Raw genomic sequence first — 19,147 nt, forward strand, 5'->3', positions numbered from 1 at the left:
AAACAACCAGGTGTTTTTTCGCTGCCTTTTCTGAGCACTGAGCTCAGGTTTTTGAGGTCAAATTGGGATTCTTATGGTTGTTTTGTTTTGTTGCTAACGCTGTCTTTGCGGTGGTAAAAACAGTAATACCACAGGTAAACACTGGGAGGGAGGGAAAGTTGAAATGTCCGGCAGTAACACTGAAAACTGTTGCAGTTCGTAACACAATTACAGAATGTAAATACAGTGAATGACTGACTTGTAGGGGACATTTTAAGGATTGTAACTTCAGCATTTCAAACTTGAAGGTTTTCTCTTTATTATTCTTTCTTTTCTCAATTAAATGCTTGAAGGTTTTTGGATGTTGAATGGACAAAATAAGCAATTTGAAAAGCCACTTCAGGCTTGTGATGAGCACCTGTCATTCTTGATATTTCAAGGTAAGTTAAGTGACCCACTTAAAATTGTTTAACGATATTTCTACTTTTTCTTTTGAGCCAGAGAAAAAACACACGGTGTGAACAACATCAGTCATTTTTCACTCTGCTTAAAATTTTTTGGTATTCTCAAACATTTACAGGGAAAAAATTCACAGTGAATTTTTGTGAATGCATTTTTTTTTTTTTCAGAATAAAGCACAAAAAACCAGATCAGATGTTGGATAGACAGTCAAAATCAAACATTAGCTCAGATATAAAGATATGTAATACTAACCAGCCCAAAAAAAGGAAACTAAAGAAACATCCGGTATCCTGCACCAGAAATATGTAACTCTGTCACTCAGCACAACGTAAGTTATGGACCTGGGAAATGACATTCACAGGTTCATTCCCATTTTGAAAGCCCTTTTCTGTCCTTGACACAATGCAGTCCAATGTCAGTTCAATCGAGCCGTCTTATGTTTCCTGCTCCTCCTCCGTCATCGTATCATCCTCCGTCCCGTCTCTTTTAAAGGAGAGGTCGGTGTTTCCCGCGCTGATGTCCAGCACTTGCAAGCTGGACAGGTGTGCGAAGGAGCTCTCGTCCACGGAGTCCACGGACAGGCGGTTAAAACTAATAAATCAAAAAAAACCAAAAGGGAAACAAAAGAGAGGCAGGTTTGTGATGGCTGGGGGATGCAGCAGAGGTTAACAGACAGCAGGTGACATTTACAAATCACATCTGTCAGGAGGATCAAGCATCTGACAGCTTCACTCCACTCAGGGATCAGTGCAGTGGGAGCCATTTGTCGAGCATTAAACTGCGCCCACGCTCACGTTACGAGTCGATCAGACCCCGTCACAGGTGTCTCACTCACTTTACATCAACACGCATTTAAAATGAACTGCATCTATTCTTAACCATCTGTGAAATTGCACGCATATGTAGCTCATTATTTTTTTAACATGCAGTTCACATGCAATCATTAACACACATAAACCCTCCCCCGACCGATGCAAGCATTTCCAGCGGCTCTAAATTGGCTCAGGCCGAAGGCTTCCCATCTGTAGGGGGGGATTGAGGTGAAAGAAAAAAAAAAAATGGCAGCAGCTGATACGAACAACACGAAGAGCACAACATCCTGGAAGGGGTCAAGGCCCCGTAAACATGAGCCATAAAGCAGCTAGGTGGAGGTCAGGCTGACAACCAAACAGAACAAAAGCCTTGAAAGCCCTCGTCCGAAACCTCTTTACTCTGCTGTCTCACCGCTGCTTTCAGCTGTTTGTCGGTATAAGCCTGCACTATGTGGAATAAACCAAAGTGGAAAATTTGCTGAATGCACACAAGTTAGAGGAGATGGAGAGATTAGATACCACAGCGCAGTACTCTGCAAAATGAAGCTCGGTCGGGACTATCCAAAACACGGCAAATTTAGTTGATTAGTAACAGACGAGAACACAAAAGGATATTTTATAAAAGTTTGGTCCCGCTTTTGTGAAGTAAGACCTCAGGCGCACAACACTCGGGCTGTAATTTGTCAGACTGAAAGTATGTTTTGACATTTGTGAAAAGTTAATAGCAGGGTTTGGAAGTTAAAACTAACATTTCACCATCTGTAATATCAGGTTTGTGCTCATTCCCAGTGTTACTAAATCTGCAAATGAATAGTTTGGCGTTGTGAAATACACAATTATTCACTTTTTTAGTAAGAGTTTACATAATAAGATTGATGCCACTCTCATGCAGTTGCTAGTTGTTGGTTAGGAAGTTACTGTACACATCTGGACAAGAAATAGTCCGGCACATAACTTGTGTCCTTTTAACTCGTCAGTTTTTGTATAGATTGAACAAAAAAGACAATGAGTGAGCTTCAGGGATGATGGTTGACCTTTTTTGCTACTTTTGGACCGAGCCAGGCTGGTTGTTTCCCTGTTTTCGGTCTTTGTGCTAAGCTAAGCTAACCAGCTTCTGGCTGTAGCTTCATGTAAATGTCCCAAAATGTCAGATTAATTCATTAAATTTAGAGTTTCTGAATACAACTTGCACTTTTTAACACTTACATTCATACTTTAAAGCAACATTGTGTAGAAATTGGCATTTTGTGCGATTTTGTGCGCATGTTGAAGTAAACATGTGTGTCAGGCTGTGATCCTCCCCTCTCACTGAAGTTTTATAGAGCAAAGACAAGAGACAGAGACACCACTCACCCTGTTACAAGACACTGTAGCATCAAACTGACTATGAAGATGTTATTTTAGGGTTAAAAAGTTACATAACGTTGCTTCAACAAGAGTGAAATGTGCAGAAATCGAAACATTCCTACCCAAACTCACTCTGGTGTATATTTACAGGATTGCTCTTGCAGAGCGGTATAAACTAAAGCAACAATTTCCTCACAGCCAGTTCTTCGGCCGCACTTGCATAATCATTTCCTGAGCGGAGATCAATCGGACGGGGAAAAGAAACTTATGTAAGGAGCCACCGACCAGATTTCCACGAAGCCTCGAGGACAATAAAGAGTGTCGGTTTGATATCCCCCTGTCACGTGTCACGCTGCTACTGTGAAGCAACGCAGCATGTGCAAAAAGTCATGGAGGAAAAAATAAAAAGTTTCTGAGTTTCTTGTCCTAGTTTGTAAGAAATGCGCGTCCCTTACCGAAGGAAGATGCCTTTGATGTTCGGAGTGCCTTCAAATGCCGAGGCAGGAACGCTGGAGATGCGGTTACTCTGCAGGTAAAGGTACTCCAGAGACTCGGGCAGGTCAGAGGGGATGTGTGACAGCTGGTTGCTGGACAGGTCTAGTGTCTAAAAATTACAAAAGGCATGATGAAACATTTTACTCACCCACACAATGTGACAATTCATGTAAATTGAGAAGATTCATAAAGAAATATGCTTTGTGTGTAACTAATATCCCTTTTCCACTGCAGGAACCAAACAAATCAAACGTGTATATTAGTCCGACCTGACTCGACTCGGCTGCTTGTGAATCCAGCCTGCACTTACTTTCTGCTATTAGCACTTCCTGTACACGGTGAATATACTGAGGAAGGATAGTGTGCCCTTTAATCTTGCTGCCTAAAAGATGCCAAGTGCGTAATACTAAATATTTCAAACTCTAAAGTTTGAAATATTCAGAGCAAAGCAATAAATCCAGAGGCGAGATAACATCTCCTGGAACTAAAATGCACATCTATGGCAGCCAGACGGTTCTGGGAAAGAATCTGAAAGATGACACAGGATTACAGAAATATACGGATCATGCTGGAGCAAATGGAAAAATGACAAAGGGTTCAATACACTGGAGGTTGTCCTGGGCCACCAACCGGCTTGTGCCAGCACCAGCAGTTCCCTGGATTCTCAGTCGGTAGGTTTTGTATCTTCTGCTCACGTACAACGTAGAAAATGAGTAAAATATTTACCAATATCAGTAGGGGATTTTCAACTGGATTTTGGATTATTACAGAAAATAAGCTCTGTGGCATACACAAGTTTATGATACTTAGATGTTTAGTTCAGCAAGGTAGTCTTCAAAAATGAACACAGGTTTCACGCTTTTTGAAGCATAAATGCGACCACCAGAATTAGAAAGATAACGTTAACGGCTATAAAGAAACTGCAACGCGGTCATCTGACTTCAATGTCACCACCACTTGTCTTCCTTCTGCTCTATACTCTACACATCGATCTACAAGTGTGTGAAGTTTTAGTTAGAATAGTTGGCAACTAAAGTCCGCCTGAAAAGACGGACTAGTGAGTCTTTGGCATGATGACATTTAATGTTCCCAACAACTTTCGTAGTCTCATTTAGTTGTTAGCAGCCGCCTTTTCTGAGAAACGTAAACGCTTTAAAACTCAAATACTTACGTATTTCATGTCATAGAACAAAACATGAAAATCTCTTCATGCTCTTATTTCAGGCATTTAACTGAAAACCCACTGACTTCAAGACGAGGGAACCGGAAGTGCAAAAAGAGTGAAAGTGCATACTAAAGTTTTAATCTTTGAATCTTCCTGCAGTGGACAAGGGCTCAAAAACATTTTGAACTACTATCTGATCTGTGTCCTCCTTCCCCAGCCCACTCACTGTGAGTGCACTCAGCTCCATCCAGGCTCCCTGATAGATAGAATTCAGTTTCAGCTGGTTGTTGCTCAGGACGAGCTTTCCGAGCTTATCCATGCCCGTCAGCGCACCGTCCGGTATGGAGTTCAGCTGGTTGTTCTTGATCTCGAGCTGCCGCAGGCTGCGAGGAAGACCCAGGGGCACCGAGTGAAGGTTGTTCCCCGACAGATCCAGGGTTTCCAGCAAACGCAGCTTCCTGAAGGCCTCGCGGTGCATCCTGGGGCTGGTCAGCTTGTTGTAGCTGAGGTTGAGCTCCGTCAGGGTGTAAAGCACAGACAGGTCGTTGCGGCCGATTTCGCCAATGAAGTTGTGGAGTAACATTAGGGTCTTGGCTCGCCGAGGCAAGCCCCTGGGAACCCGCTCGAGCAAATTGTTGTACATGTGGAGCGTGTGCAGCTTTTTCAAGCCCTGGTGAAAATGGAAACGTAAGATTCAAAAGGTGGTCCAAGGGCCAGTCATCCTGTGAAAGATGTAAAGGAATACAAAATGAAAAACAACCATACCATGAAGGCAGCCGGGTGGATGGAACGTGAGCGGAGCTTGTTATTGTGGAGGAGCAGGTACTCGAGGTTTCGGACAGATGTAAGAGAGTCTCCGGGGATGCTGCGGATGGAGTTTTTCTCCAGATGTAGCAGCACTAGATTGCGAGGCAAGCCCTTTGGGACGACACTCAGGTTGTTATTTGACAGGTCCAGACACTCCAGGCTGCTCAGCTGGCTGCCAGGAGAAAAAAGGAGAAGGAGTCATCAGTCAGTTCTTTGATTCTTTACTGTGTGCTCTCTCTCTGAGGCTGCAACATGAGAATTCACATCGTCTTTGTCGAGTGGATGCGCTTGTCTGGTACACACTTGTAAAAAACATACTTGTAATCAACGCTTTTCTTTCACTACGCTTGCAATGAACATCACATATCTTGTCTTTGTATCGTATTCAGTTGAAAAAGGATTTGCAAGTTACTGCATTCTGTTTTTATTTCCGTTTTACACGCCGGTCAAACAGTTATGGAAGCAGGGTTGTAATATTTCAACGAGTGAGGATTTCTCTCCCACTTGAAAGTCTCGTTGTCGATGCCTTCGTTGCTGAGGTGGTTGTTCTGGAGATACAGCTCTCTGAGGTTTGGCAAGTTGTCAAAGGCCCCCGCTGGGATTTTCTCCAGCTTGTTACTCTGTAAAAAAAAAAAAAATATGTGCAATCCTTGTGTTAACATCTTTTTACTGTATTCATGAATTAGAAGAAACATTTGAATGCAAAGTTAACAGGCGCCGGACCTTAAAATGAAGACGGTAAAGGGTGCGGGGCAGATTCTTCGGGACAACCCGCAGGAAGTTGCTGGACATGGTGATGATCTCCAGGTTGTCAGAACCGTTGAACATATGATCAGGAAGGCCAGTGTCTGTCAGCTTGTTGTTATGGAGGTACACAGACCTGGAAGACCGATGATCAGCGGACAATCTCCATGAGAAATTGGACATAATTCCAGGAACAAGCAGCTGATTTACACGAACACACACATTCTTACTTCAGTTTTGGTTTATAGCCAAAAGTATAGGGGTAGATCCTTGTAAGCTGATTAGCAGCAAAATCAGCACTAACCAACGAGGGTGGTAAGCTTTTTGGTGCTGAGGTGAGCTGCAAGAAGAAGAAGAAAAGATGCATGACACGACATTGTTAGAAAAATTGGATTTTCTTGATTACCTTGAGACAGCATCAAAATGAGGTATAATCAGCAAGTAGAAACTCTGGGTGGGGTGGATGGTGATCGTACAATACCAGCCAGTGTTTGTGTCTTTAAACCGTGACGACCATCTTTCTCCAAATTTAAACATATAGAAGTATTGGTAGACATGCTCACAGCAGGACTGTAGAGATGGCAATGTCATGAATGAATTCAACCAAAAATCGGATGAATAGCCTTGAAATGATGTAATTTTTGTGCAATCTTTATAAATTCATGCTCCCCAGATGGTGCATCATAATAACTTTGGTGCTCTCCCAACTTTCCATCTAGAGCCACTAGCAGGTCAATAATTGTGGAGTTAATTATCCAGTGAAACACACGGGATAAATGACAGTACTGGATGGATTAGCATGAAATATCAATGACATTCATGGTTCCCTTCACATGATCTCGCAACCCAACTCACCAGGCTTTAAACTATAGGCTTGTGGCCGAACACAAAGAGGTAGAACCAATCAGCGTCCTTTGGGGAACAACTGGAAGCTGCGTGTGGTTTTGGTGTGACAACCAGTCAGTGAAGCAAATGTTCGTTTGAAAACAACAATGGCGGCTCCTCAAGAGGTTAGCATAGCTGCTATAGCATCAGTTATATCAAAGCTAGAGAGTGTATTTCATTGAAAGAAGGGCAAAGAACCACACTGAAGGCTTTTCTCAGTGGAAAACATGTTTTCTTTCTTCTCCTGACTGACTTTGGTGAGAGTTTGAGTTATCGACTGGCTATACCGGTGATGGCGCATTCCTACTGTTGATCTGAATGGTTAAATTTAGCCCAAACCAGCCCAAGTATTTTTTTGAAAGTTTTTTAGCTGCACCTGTCATTCTGTGTAACAAACCATCTGGTTATCATGTCAAATGTTAGCATGCTCACAATGGAAACTAAGATGGGGACCATGTGTCACGTCTGGCAAAAAAAGTAGGTTAACAAAAAATGAGCTTTTAATGACGAGCAGAAATCCAAAAATCATAGAATCCAAAAAAAAAATACAAAAACAAGTGCAAAATTACCAAAGGTACAAGGTCCAAAAACAAAAGCTGAACAAAGTACAGCCAAAAGCAAAGTTCAAATCAGTAATGACGTGAGCAACAGGAACGAAAAGCCAAGAACAAACACCAGAAACGTACCACAGGGCACAAAACAGACGGACTGACAGAGACAGCACACAGACTTTATACATTTAAGGGCTGATTGACAAACAAGACACAGGTGAGCAGAGAAAAAGGCGGGAAATCACACAAGAGGAGGAAATGAAAAGCAACACACGACACATGAGGGCAGAACTTCAAAATAAAACAGGAAATAAGAGAACCACGACCTGAAACATGACACCACGGTTAACAGTATACCATTAAACATTCAGCGTGTTAACATCGTCATTGTAAGCACGTCAGCGTGCTGAAGTTACAAGTGCATAATTAGCATCCAGCTCGAGCTATGCCTAAATAGGCTGTAGCTCTGCAGACTCGCAGTCTAAACAAATTTAGTTTTAGTTGCCAAAACTTAAACAAAACCTTAACTACTCTTTTTTAAATTGGCATGTGGGTTGTTTTGAAAGGAAATGTTTGCCCAGTGACTAACTTTACTTGTGGTTTCAAATATTTACAGCCTGTCTGACCTCTCCAAAGAAGAGTATTTAACTTGCTACAAACCAGAAATGCGGCTGTGCACCTTAATAAAAGCAAGCATTTTCCTCACGTTTCGTCACTCGGACCAGGACCAACGCCACATTGTACCAAATAGCAGTGAATATAGAAAAATTCTGAGCAGCACTAGTGAGATTAGATGTTCATTTAGAGCGCTTCCTTTATAACGTGGTTCATGGATTAAAGCAGCATGGGTGTCTTTGAGGCTTAGTGAGCACTTAAAAATCCCCTATTCTTCCTGTATCCCATTTGCCTATTCATCCCTGCGAAGGCACAAACAAATCTGTCCCATCCTTTTCTCTCGCTGTGTGTCCAAAAGGGTCAGTAACATTTTAGCTCTGACCAGCTGGCACCGCCATACTGGAAGTGATTACAAGCATAAGCTCGCTCAGAGTGTATGAGAGGAGACTGCCACCCCTCACTGCCAGCTGGCACTGTGTCAACGTACCAGAGTAGATGTAGAATACAGTAAAATTATACAGATGGACACCAAAAAAAGATAAACTCGCCATCGGATCGTGTAGGCAGATTTGAGGTCAGCATTGAGAGTAAACATCTTGAAGGTCTGGTGTATGACTCACCTTGTTGTTTGCCAAGTATAAATAAGCCAGCTGTTCAAGCATCTCAAAACCCTCATCTTCAAGCCCTATAAAGAGAAAAGCACACCATCAAAAGCCAATAAACAAGGAGACAGTGAAAGTCGTTTTCATCAAACAAATGGTACATCTGACAATAATCACCTTCAGTAATACTACTCCGCGATATCTGTCTGACTTGACACAGGCGTAGGAGCCCACCACACTTGCTGTGCAGAGGTGGAGATTACGTATCACGTTGCTAATTAAACAATGACTCTTTGTCAATGAACGGAGCCAAGCAATGGTTTCACTGTCCAAACACACATCAGTGAGAGATCGTATCACCTTTCATAACACACTGATGTTAGTGCACTGCTTCTGAATGTCTACGGTGCAACGTAAGTTCGATGCGTCAGTTCAAGACAATTCTAGGTCCATACAAGCTCTGTTTGTAAGCAATCACATATTTGCATTCGCATGTACAATACATCACTGCTGAGGAACAACAACGAGGAACAAATCAGGAACACAGGGAACACGAGAGGACCGGAGAACAGGCACAGGAGCACATGAGATGCGTGGACTAAAAACAGAATGACAACAGGACAGACACGAGGACGAGAACGGACGAAACAACAAAGAGTGAGGGAACAACACAGGGTTCAATACAAACTGAACTAACGAGGGGATGAGGTGCAGGTGGAGACACACTGGGAACGTGTCGGGGGGTAATCAGGCTGAGGAGGAGCACAGGAACACAAGAGGGAAACAGAATAATGAATTTATTATAGTTCTTCTGAAAATGAGACCAAATCTGCTGCATCAAAAAATACTTCAACTTGAACGATCAATTTGGGTGATTATGATCAACTGTACAAACTGTTTGTAAGTATAAAGTGCAGTACAGTTGTGTCACCGCAATGTAAACACAAACTATAACCTGCTGCTGAGGTCAGGATGGTCAAGAGTCAACCAAAAACCACTGAAAAGAGCGTCTGCAATGAATTAGAAGCTGATGGAAGACAGGTGACAGCGTCCACAGTCAAGCTTGTTTTACATCAACGAGAAAGAAGCCCTCGCTCCAGACAAGGCACCTTAAAGCTCGACTGAAGTTTGCTGCTGATCACATGGACAAAGAAAAAAACCTTCTGGAGAAAAACCTCTGTGGTCAGATGACGCAAAGTGAGTTGTTTGGCCACAATGAGCAGCAGTATGTTTGGAGGAGAGAAGGTGAGGCCTTTAACTCCAAGAACACCTACTGTCCAGCATGGTGCTGGTAGTATTATGCTGTGGGGCTGTTTTGCTGCACTAAAGAAAGTAACTGGAGGATTATCTCCAAATCCTTCGAGAACATGTGCTGAAGAAACAAGTCTGTGACAGGAAGCTGACAAATCTGGTTGAACTTCACGGATTCTGCCAGCAGCTTGTTTACTCAAGTTTATTGGTTAAACTCGTAAAGTCTGAATCAGATCAGAAAAAGAGGTCTCATTGTTTGAAGACATCTCACGTAAAATCTTTTCCCATGGATGATAATACCCTTGTGTTGGTCTCTTACCGGTATCATCATAATAAAATTCTTAATTCACAATGATTTGGGTTAGATCTTGAGAAACACAAGCCACAGCTGGTCAGGAAGACAAACATCCAGCAAGCTTTTTTGTTCATCTTGGCAGCACCGTTCGCCAAAATGATAATGACTAGCTGGCATTTACCCAACACCTCTAACAGAAACAACGCAGGCTTAGCCAGCAGGAGCAAACAGTCGTTATAAAAACTTTGACCTTGGTTTTTGCCATTTAATATTTATTTTGGATGCGTGGCAGAATGTCAGACCCACAACTGGGGCTTGACATTTTCTTTAAAGACAAACAAGGAATGAACCGACACCAGTAGGAACAGAAGGGCAGATTAATTTGCAGAACTTGACCTGGATCAACACAACATTTAAAACTTTACAATCCTTTGAAAGAGTCTGATGCCGAACATTTCCTGGATGCGAGTACTGGCTCGCCGTAAAAGGTGTAATAGGAATAATTGAATTTGGCAACCGCTGGGAGTAAACAAAAGTGCATTTACTTTGTTTCTGTTGGCTGGATTTGAAAAGATTCTGCTTCAATAAAATAGAAAGTCAACTCAATAGTTGCACACACCAAACAACAGCTCTCCAAAACCGATCAGAGCGGCATATCTTTAATCATCTGCCCCAGAGTACAACAACGTCAGATTGTTCTCCAGTGTTTACCGTCTGTGGTGAGCCAGTTGTTTTGAAGGTTCAGAGTCTCGAGCTGATGCAGATGAGAAATGTGCTCCACTGTTATCTCCTCGATTTTGTTGTTCTGGCACCGGGGGACCAAAATACAGACAGTAAATACGAGGACAGAATCAAAAAATATAGATGTGTGTATCGCTGGTAATGTTTATGTGTGTGTGTGTGTGCAGCTGCGTGAAAAGACCTGCAGGGAGAGCTGCCGGGTTTTGTCAGACAGCTCGGCGGGGAACTCTATGAGGTCGACTCCGGCGCAGTCCACTGCCCCCTCTGCCGTACAGCTGCACTCTGGCGGACATTCAATTGGGTCGGGTTTCGTCCCCATTGTTACGATGTTTGTCTCTTCCTCCTCCTCTTCCTCTGGTTCTAGAGGGGCCTGGCAGCGCACCAACACCCAGGCCAAGAGCAGCACACTCAGGGCCTGCAGGATGGAATGCTTGGGAAAGGCCATGTCCACCGCTGGGCTCTCCTGTTGCACAAGAACATGGATAGTAAAGTTAAAAGCATCGGGTCAGGGGATGTTTTGTTAAAGCTCTCTTATTTTCAGATTCATACTTTTGTTTTGGGTGCCTGCAAGAAAATGTTTACATGCTTTATATTTCTCATACTCGCCATTTAGTGCCTGTCTCTTTAAGGCCCCGCCCCCATCTGTTAAACCAACTGTTGCTCTGATTGGTTAGCTCTCACAGGACTGAGCAGGCACCTCCCACCCCGCTTCCACATCCGCTCTGCCAGTGTTTTTACAATCACAGCTGTGCTGGGGGGCGTGGCTGAGGGAGGTGACTGTATAGTTGTGACATCACAATGTCCAGACAGCTCATTTAAGGGCACAATGGTACAATCTGTGTCAACTTCTCCACTGATTGAATGTTTTTGATACCTGGATTTGCTTTGGAAACAAAAAGACGTGGAAATTCTCACCTTTAAAGCTACAATCTGCTACTTTTTGGCCAATGAAACAGTAATATGTTTACAGTCTTATTAATTCACAGTGTGTAATTGTTATGTTGGATTAGGGAGATGGATTGTGCACCACTGAAGAGCTTTGGCAAAAGTTTGTGTGGATTATGTTGGTCATCATTATGCAACCGCTCCACAGCTCCTACGGTGTGAGGAGATGTGCCTATTACCTGACAAGCCGGAGGCCTCTGGTCAAAACTTCAGCCGCCTTCACACATGCACTGTAACTCTGGAGTTTACCCAGAGGAGCTGTATGTGTGAGCACAAATGTCTGCATTGTTTGCCTCTGACTTTGTCCTGCCAGTTCCCTAGTCCTAAATTATCCTCCTTGTTGGTGCTGGTTTAATCAGCTGTAACCCGTAACAACATATAAATGCTACAGCTTTCTTTCTACAGTGGGATCTTCGTGCATGGGGTGTAGCTGCTTTGCACTCTTCTCTGCTTGCTTGTTTATTACTTTCCACTCTGTCGTCGATATTTCGGATATGTCAAAATACATGTGAACACAAAAGCAGTCTTCATTCGAGAAGTCATACCCTCCTACCCGGGCGCTGCCCCCTCGCCCAAATAATACAGAGTATTACCAACATGTGTGAACACATCTGACAAGGACAGATGTGGACGATATCCTGTTATGATTCTCAGGATATTGTGTGGAGTTCATATGTAAAAGCAGCTATAGTGTCAACATTTGTAAGCTTCAAACCACTGGATATTTTTAAGACAATGTGAAAATTTCCAACCATATTTGTGATGACAGAACCAGGTAAGACAAAAGATTATTTTTTCCGAACCCTAACCAAGTGGGTTTTGTGCCTAAACCCAACCAAACCACAAGTAAGGCATTTCCCACAAGATTCAACATGAAGAAATGTTAGGTAGCAACATCAATAGAAATAAAGTTACAACGTACATTGCAACATTTATTCCGACGATTGGAACTAGAATTGATTTGTAGTTGTGCTTCTGGTCACCATTATTAATCCGAAATTCACTCTACTTTTACCTCTGTTTTGGTCTCAACCAACCTCTTTGCTCACACACACCTAAGCCAGCACCGCTAACAACAACAGAGCAGCTGTGCTAAATCAATTCTTACGTGCTAAACTATAATAATAAATAATAAATTATGCAGATGTGTGACATGGTGACGTAGTGTGATGTCACAAAGTCACAGAATAAAAGGCGGGACTACTGACGAGGCATTTCAGGAGCAGTACTTTCCGTGGGAGATTGGAGCTTCTGTTGGTGTGGACTTGGACCTTTTTAAATTTCAAGATCTTTTAAATGCACAGGTCTTTAAAAAAGACAAGTCTACACTCTGATGCTTTCAGCTAACGACTAATAATTTCACCATAGCTCGATGAACTGATTCCAACTGTGATTTTAATGTAAACAAATTTATTTTACAGATTTTATTTACTGCAAAGCGCAGAGATAGAACTATTACAGTTGTGTATCTGAGGCTCTGAGTTTTCCTCCCAGCTCACTGTGAACATTTTCACAACTCCAGCAGCAAGCTAGAGAGACCAGGGACATTGTGTGAGCAGCAGGAAGGACATTTCTCAAACTGAGCTGAACATATTGCTTTTCATACAGTATATTCCCCGTGTTCACCACCTGTTGGAGCAGTTAACTCAGCCTTGAACTACAAGCAGTTTCAGAGTAAACAGCACATCATGAGAGGGAAGTGTTTTGGCGGGAGGCTGACTGAACCTTAAATGACAGACTGGAGGCTGAGAAAACAAATCCTGCTTCAAGGCAAAAAAGCTGCATGTGGTAACTTTAAAGGGGCACTGCAGCAATTTTACATGTCAAAATCAATTTATGAGTCACAAGGAGAACTACTCTGTCTGTGAAAACAGCTGTGTGATGTCTCCTGTGGCTCTGAGGGGATACAGAGCCCACCAGGACTGAAACCTGGGTAGAAGAAATATTGGCACGGAGGTCTGTGTGCATGGATTGTAGCTTGGGTAAACAACTAAAGAAGTTTGCAATGCGATATTTAATTGTCGTACCATCGAAATGAAAGCAAAGACTATCAACTGCAGTCTGAAAAACAGTTAAAAACTTAACTTTATCTCATATGAAATGGTTGATTTTCATTTAATAGGTCTAATAGTAGGTTATACTATGAAAAGACAAGATGTCTACCAGGAGAAAGATGTGTTTATGCAGCATACAGGAGAGGAGAGGTTTTACAGTGTTTTTTTCCATCTAACCCCGAAGCACTTTAGCCATGCTGAGCAGCCTGCCCCGAGGGATGGTAAGGGGTGTGACACTGACTTTTCATCTCGCACCAGCATGAGGTTGACATTTGTGGTTTTGAATGAAATGTCTCAGAAACGACTGGATGGATTGCCGTGAAATTTGACATTCATATTCCCCCAGGATGTCTTGTAATCATTTTTATGATCCCCAGACTTTTCTTCTAGTGTGACATAAGTTTTGTCATTTACATACGTTAACTTTCTAAATAAAGCTTGCTGACAAACAGTTCACATATTATGACTTTTGGACTGTTATTTACATTGTCAAACAGTCACAGTATGGTTAGGTCTAGGCCCCAAAACTACTTGATTAGGTTTAAGAACCAAAACTACTGAACAGGAGCCCCAGTCGCCGGAGGGAAAGTCCAGTATATGACCCATCCGACCACCCCAACAAACCCCAACCAACCCCCAGACGTGGACTTTTCTCACTCTTTCTATAACTGCATTAGAGTTCTGACACTAGACGGGTAAATACAGCTTCAATCTTAGAGGGCTGCTGTATTTGAGGCATTGGGACTAACAACAGGTTTGCAGGACTCAGGGTTTCTGGAACTTGACCCATACTACGGATGAAAATGTAGGATATTTCACCCCTGCTTCCTCAGTTTTGACCTTTTTTTAATTTATTACCTTTTCTCCCTGTAGTGCCTTCAACCTGAAGCAAGCAAAGCAAGCAAAGTACACATGTATCTGCCTCCTGCAATTTCATGTACTGTACAGCATGATAATGTAGTGCACTGGTCTATCACCGCAGGGCCATGTCTGTATTGTTACGTCTCATTATGTATTGAACGGATGGAGTGTTTGCATTGTTTACGCACCAGGTGAACAACAGAAGACGTCTGGCTCTCTGCGTCCTCTCTCTGCTGAGTCTGAAGCTTCAGTCGGCACCAACTGCAAGAGGCAAATCACAAAACAAAGAACATAAGCATCACCTGTAACAGCCCAACCTCAGTGCTTCACACACAAACATTCATGATAATTGAGTAAGAGTCAAGTCTTCAGGTATGGATTCAATGAACCATCATCCCACCTAGGTGCAAAACATTGGTACCCACTGCCATCACATCGACCTGATCTGAGCTTGACTACAACACTCCTCAACTAGAAGTTGGACTAAATAAGAAACAGACTCCAGTCAGTTTGTATTGCCGGTTGCACCTCCATTACTGTAGCGCTCAACGCCGGAGCCCCCCAGGGCTGTATGCTCAGCCCCCTCCTGTTTTCACTGTACACCCATGACTGCACTCCCAGACATCAAGAGAGACACCACCATCGTCGGCTATAAACAACGCTAAGAGTCCATATCTGCGGGAAATCACCAATCTTGTAGAGTGGTGCACAGAGAGCAATATACTGCTCAAAGTCAGCAAAACCAAGGAGCTGATTGTTGATTTTAGAAAAAAAGGAGGCAAAGACACACAATCATGTCTCCATTAAAGGAGCTGAGGTGGAGCAGGTGAGCTGTTCCTGGGAATAAACATCATAGAGAACTGTCATCGTCATCGCACATCATCTTCCTGGTAAAGATAGCACCTAAAAGGCTCCAAGTCTTAGAGGAGACTAGATCCCAGGGCCAAATTCTTACAAAGGATTAAAAGAAAGCATCCTGACTGGAAAACATCACAAACTAGCATGGTTGGTGCACGGCCCAGGACAGGAACACTCTTCAGCAGGTGATTGAAACCGCCCAGAACATCACTGGTACCATCTACAGAGCCTCAGTGACATTGGCCAGGTGAGATGCATCTGCTGCCGTACCACCAGACTACAGAGCAGCTGCTTCTCTTGTAACCCTCACCCTGCTTGAGTTTGAGTTGAATCACTTTTGTATAGTTTCTATTTTATTCTATTCTATAAAATTTTGAGTATTTATTTTGTAAGTTTCTCTATTTTTTTTTTTAGTTTTTCTGTCTTCGTGCTGCTCTATCTCCTGAATTAACGAACTAATTAACTAACTAACTCCCCTCTCGCCCTCTCAATAAATGATGATCTTAATATGAACCTAGCTTCTTGAGACAGCAGTCTCTGTGAGGGCAGTGTTTTTAGTGAAGCCGGCAAAAAAAAGCTCTCTAATCATCTCTTCCCAATGTTGATAGAAAAATTCCACGTGGGCACTCATCTTTCAAGACAACCCTGTAAGAAGTCATCCGTGAGAGCCTTCTCTGCCCGAGAGACTGTGGCAAACATGGGCACACACAACTGCACACACACAGTGGAAATGGAAAATAAAAGCCTGTGCACTCTCCTGCACTTATTATCTGATGTTGAAACCAAGCTCAAATTAAAAATATGTATCATACTTGTACTATCTGGAGTCAGAGAGGAGTGTGAAGTCAGCAGCACTCTAATGTGACCCTGTGATTATTAAATTAAAAGTCATCATGTTGTTGTCAGTCTCTGTTGCTCTTTCTCGGCCGAGCGGAGGCTGTGAAGTGGCTTTTTCTGCACTGTTAAGAAGTTTGGATTGTCTGAAAATACACATGCCAGAGTTGTCGTGCACGGATGGATGACGCTGACACTTAAAGCTCAACTCTAAGCTCCATATAACATGACAGCCACACATAAAACAAGCAGCAGGAAAAAGTCTGCAAAAGCAAATGTTTCTCTGCCTTTACTACTTTACCTCTTCGACCGACGCTTGCTGAAACGCACTGAAGTCTGACGTCCAGTCCCAACGCAGGCTGTCCCATAGCAAGTGAGGAGTCACACCAGCCACAGCAGATACCCTCCAGATGTGTGAGAGAGAGAGTGGGAGTGGGACAGGGAAAGTTAAAGGAAGGGGAACAGGCGAGAGTGAAGAGGAAGGGAGTGAGTAAGGGAGACAGCTCTGACCTGAACGGGAGCCAAAAACACAAATTCTTTCCTTTTTTCTCATTTTTTTTTTTCCCCCTCCTAAACGTAGCAGGTCTTTCCAGTTTCAGTGTTATAAGTTTGACTTGAGTTTGGTAAACGTAGCCTTGGATTCAAGAATTGTATAATCACACAGTCTGGATAAGAAGCCTGATCGCTTCTTATAGATATAGTTGATAAAACTGCTAAAAAAAATAGTCTTGTTGTTCAACACTGAATCTAAAACCACTGAAGATCAGGACATTATTCATAAAATGTGTTATCAAACTTAAAAAACACAATCTGCATCTCTGTTTGTGAACTTGTTGTGATATAACTTTCATCTGGGGAAGAGGCAGAGGAGTTGTCCTAAATATCCCAGTAATAATAAGAGGAAGAGTAGCCTGCCAAAAAGGGCCGACAGGATAATGATCTAATGTCCCACGTGTTTCGGGATTAGGCCTCTTTTTTCAACAAGCCCACCTCTCGCTAGACCCAGTGTGTGAACATCTGCTACCATTACGGTGCATTAGCACAGTTCACTGAACTTCAGATTTACATGCGCAAGAGTTCTGGGATGATGCATTAGAGCCCAACCTGCCCCAACAACAATGTTTTGTCTGGGTTTCTTTTTTTGTTTTGTGTAGTTTTTTTTCGTTTCTACATATACACCTCATCTCTGACTTTCTGCTTCTCATTTTCATTAATCTGTGTGTGAGCAAGCATGAAAGTCTTCTCATCTCCACCATTTTTTGGCAGTGACATCCTTGAATCTCTGCTAATTGCCTCGCTACCCCACGGTTATTAGCGACATGCTAGCTGTTTCCCCTTTGATTCCAGTCTTTAAGCTAAGCTAAGCTAGCCATCTGCTGTATTTTATGTGTAAGAGATGAGAGTGGTAGGCTATAAATCTTTTTTAGCTTAGTCTCAGCAAGAACACAAATAAAATGTAATATTTCTTTAATCAACCTATTGCTTTAATTTTCATGAAAACAGCAAGTAAAAACTGCAGGAACTTCTACACGTACGTATTGAACTGTGCTACAGTCAACGACACAGCTAACGTAAAGCAGGGGAGCTAAAGCCTAGCACGCGTACGCTAGCTGGTGAACTGACCATGGCTAGCCTTAGCAAAAGTTGAAAACTACTTCATACTTCTCTAGTTTTTATCTGTAAATGAAACGTTTCTATTTAGATGAAGTGAAATCTTGGTAATTACAAATAACTATAGCCGAGCCAGAACCTCTGGAGGAATAAACAGCCACAGTCACATTGGATTCTGCTCTGACCCAGAGCTATTTAATGACAGGAGATGAGCTCAGAGATACTTTTAAACTTTTGGACTCTTCACTCCTGTTTATCAACCTGACTGCAGCAGCGATCTGCTGAGCTGACCTCACTTGTCAGGTGTTTATGTTCTGTAGTGTTGACTGCTGACTGGAGCTGGAGGGGAAATGTATTTTACTTCATGAATGCAGCGTTACAGAGAGGAGAGGAGGAAAAAAGAGGAGAGAGAACCGGAGTCTCTGGTGAGTGCTGAGGTCATTGAGGGTTTGACCTGAATTCAACACACACCCTCGGGTGTCATCGCTCCCTGATTTCCTTGAAAGCAGCTGGTATTAACTGTTAATAGCAGAGATGTTTCTAGGAAAAAGGGCTACATAACACAATACTAATTATGAAAGTAATGCTAACAGTGTTCAATACAATCAAGTTGAGAAAAGAGGAGAAACCTCTGGATGCTCTCTGAAAGTTGATGTGATCACTTCAGGGACATCTGCACAGTCGGTTTATTCACCAGTGATTCCTCTAGTTATCCATCTAGTGTGTTTTTTAAATTTGAAACTGTTTTTATTAAGTGCATCTGGACTTTCTCGACACAGAAATCGCAGTGAATCTCCCAGAAGTGACTTGTAGTATTTTTTTTTTCCTGGAATATAAATCTTCCTCTTTAAGCTATTTGCGCAGGAACTGCAGCAACCGGAGAGCAGACGAGTGATGGATGTCTGGACCGGGGTGGAAGATTCTGGGTCGCTTGCAGTTAGTGAGTCTGAAGGGGTTTTAGGAGTTTCACTACCAATCCCATGCCTGCTGAGCTGCTGTTTTCAAGTTGAGAAAGAGCGAGACAGACCTTGAATCCCCCTTCTGAAACAGGAGAAAAAACACTTCAATTCATGCTGGCATTATTACTCATCATAGTTTTTGGCAGGCTGTTTTCCCCTCAGAGGGGCTCCGGTCACTGCTACATGTTTTCAATAAGTTTCCACTGTTTCAGTGGAACATGTTCAGGCAGCTCTCTCAGAGCAATGGTCCTCACAGCAGATTCATTTCTTACAA

The 19,147-nt window shown here is 42.7% G+C and overlaps 1 protein-coding gene across 1 annotated transcript; it reads right to left on the reverse strand.

The window, feature by feature from the left end:
* Positions 1 to 510: 510 nt before the first annotated feature.
* Positions 511 to 16,728, reverse strand: podn (podocan). The gene is made up of 12 exons (XM_084355822.1): positions 16,605 to 16,728; positions 14,800 to 14,872; positions 10,933 to 11,214; positions 10,722 to 10,815; positions 8,483 to 8,547; positions 6,042 to 6,151; positions 5,791 to 5,947; positions 5,572 to 5,687; positions 5,026 to 5,239; positions 4,487 to 4,930; positions 3,056 to 3,204; positions 511 to 1,032 (listed from the first exon to the last, which is right to left on the reverse strand). Exons 3-12 carry the CDS (start codon positions 11,194 to 11,196, stop codon positions 876 to 878), a joined length of 1,770 nt encoding a protein of 589 aa, XP_084211948.1. The 5' UTR covers positions 11,197 to 11,214; positions 14,800 to 14,872; positions 16,605 to 16,728; the 3' UTR covers positions 511 to 875.
* Positions 16,729 to 19,147: the final 2,419 nt, after the last annotated feature.

Source organism: Pagrus pagrus, assembly GCF_965226575.1.
Source record: "Pagrus pagrus genome assembly, chromosome: 6".
In the NCBI taxonomy this organism is placed as follows: Eukaryota; Metazoa; Chordata; class Actinopteri; order Spariformes; family Sparidae; genus Pagrus; species Pagrus pagrus.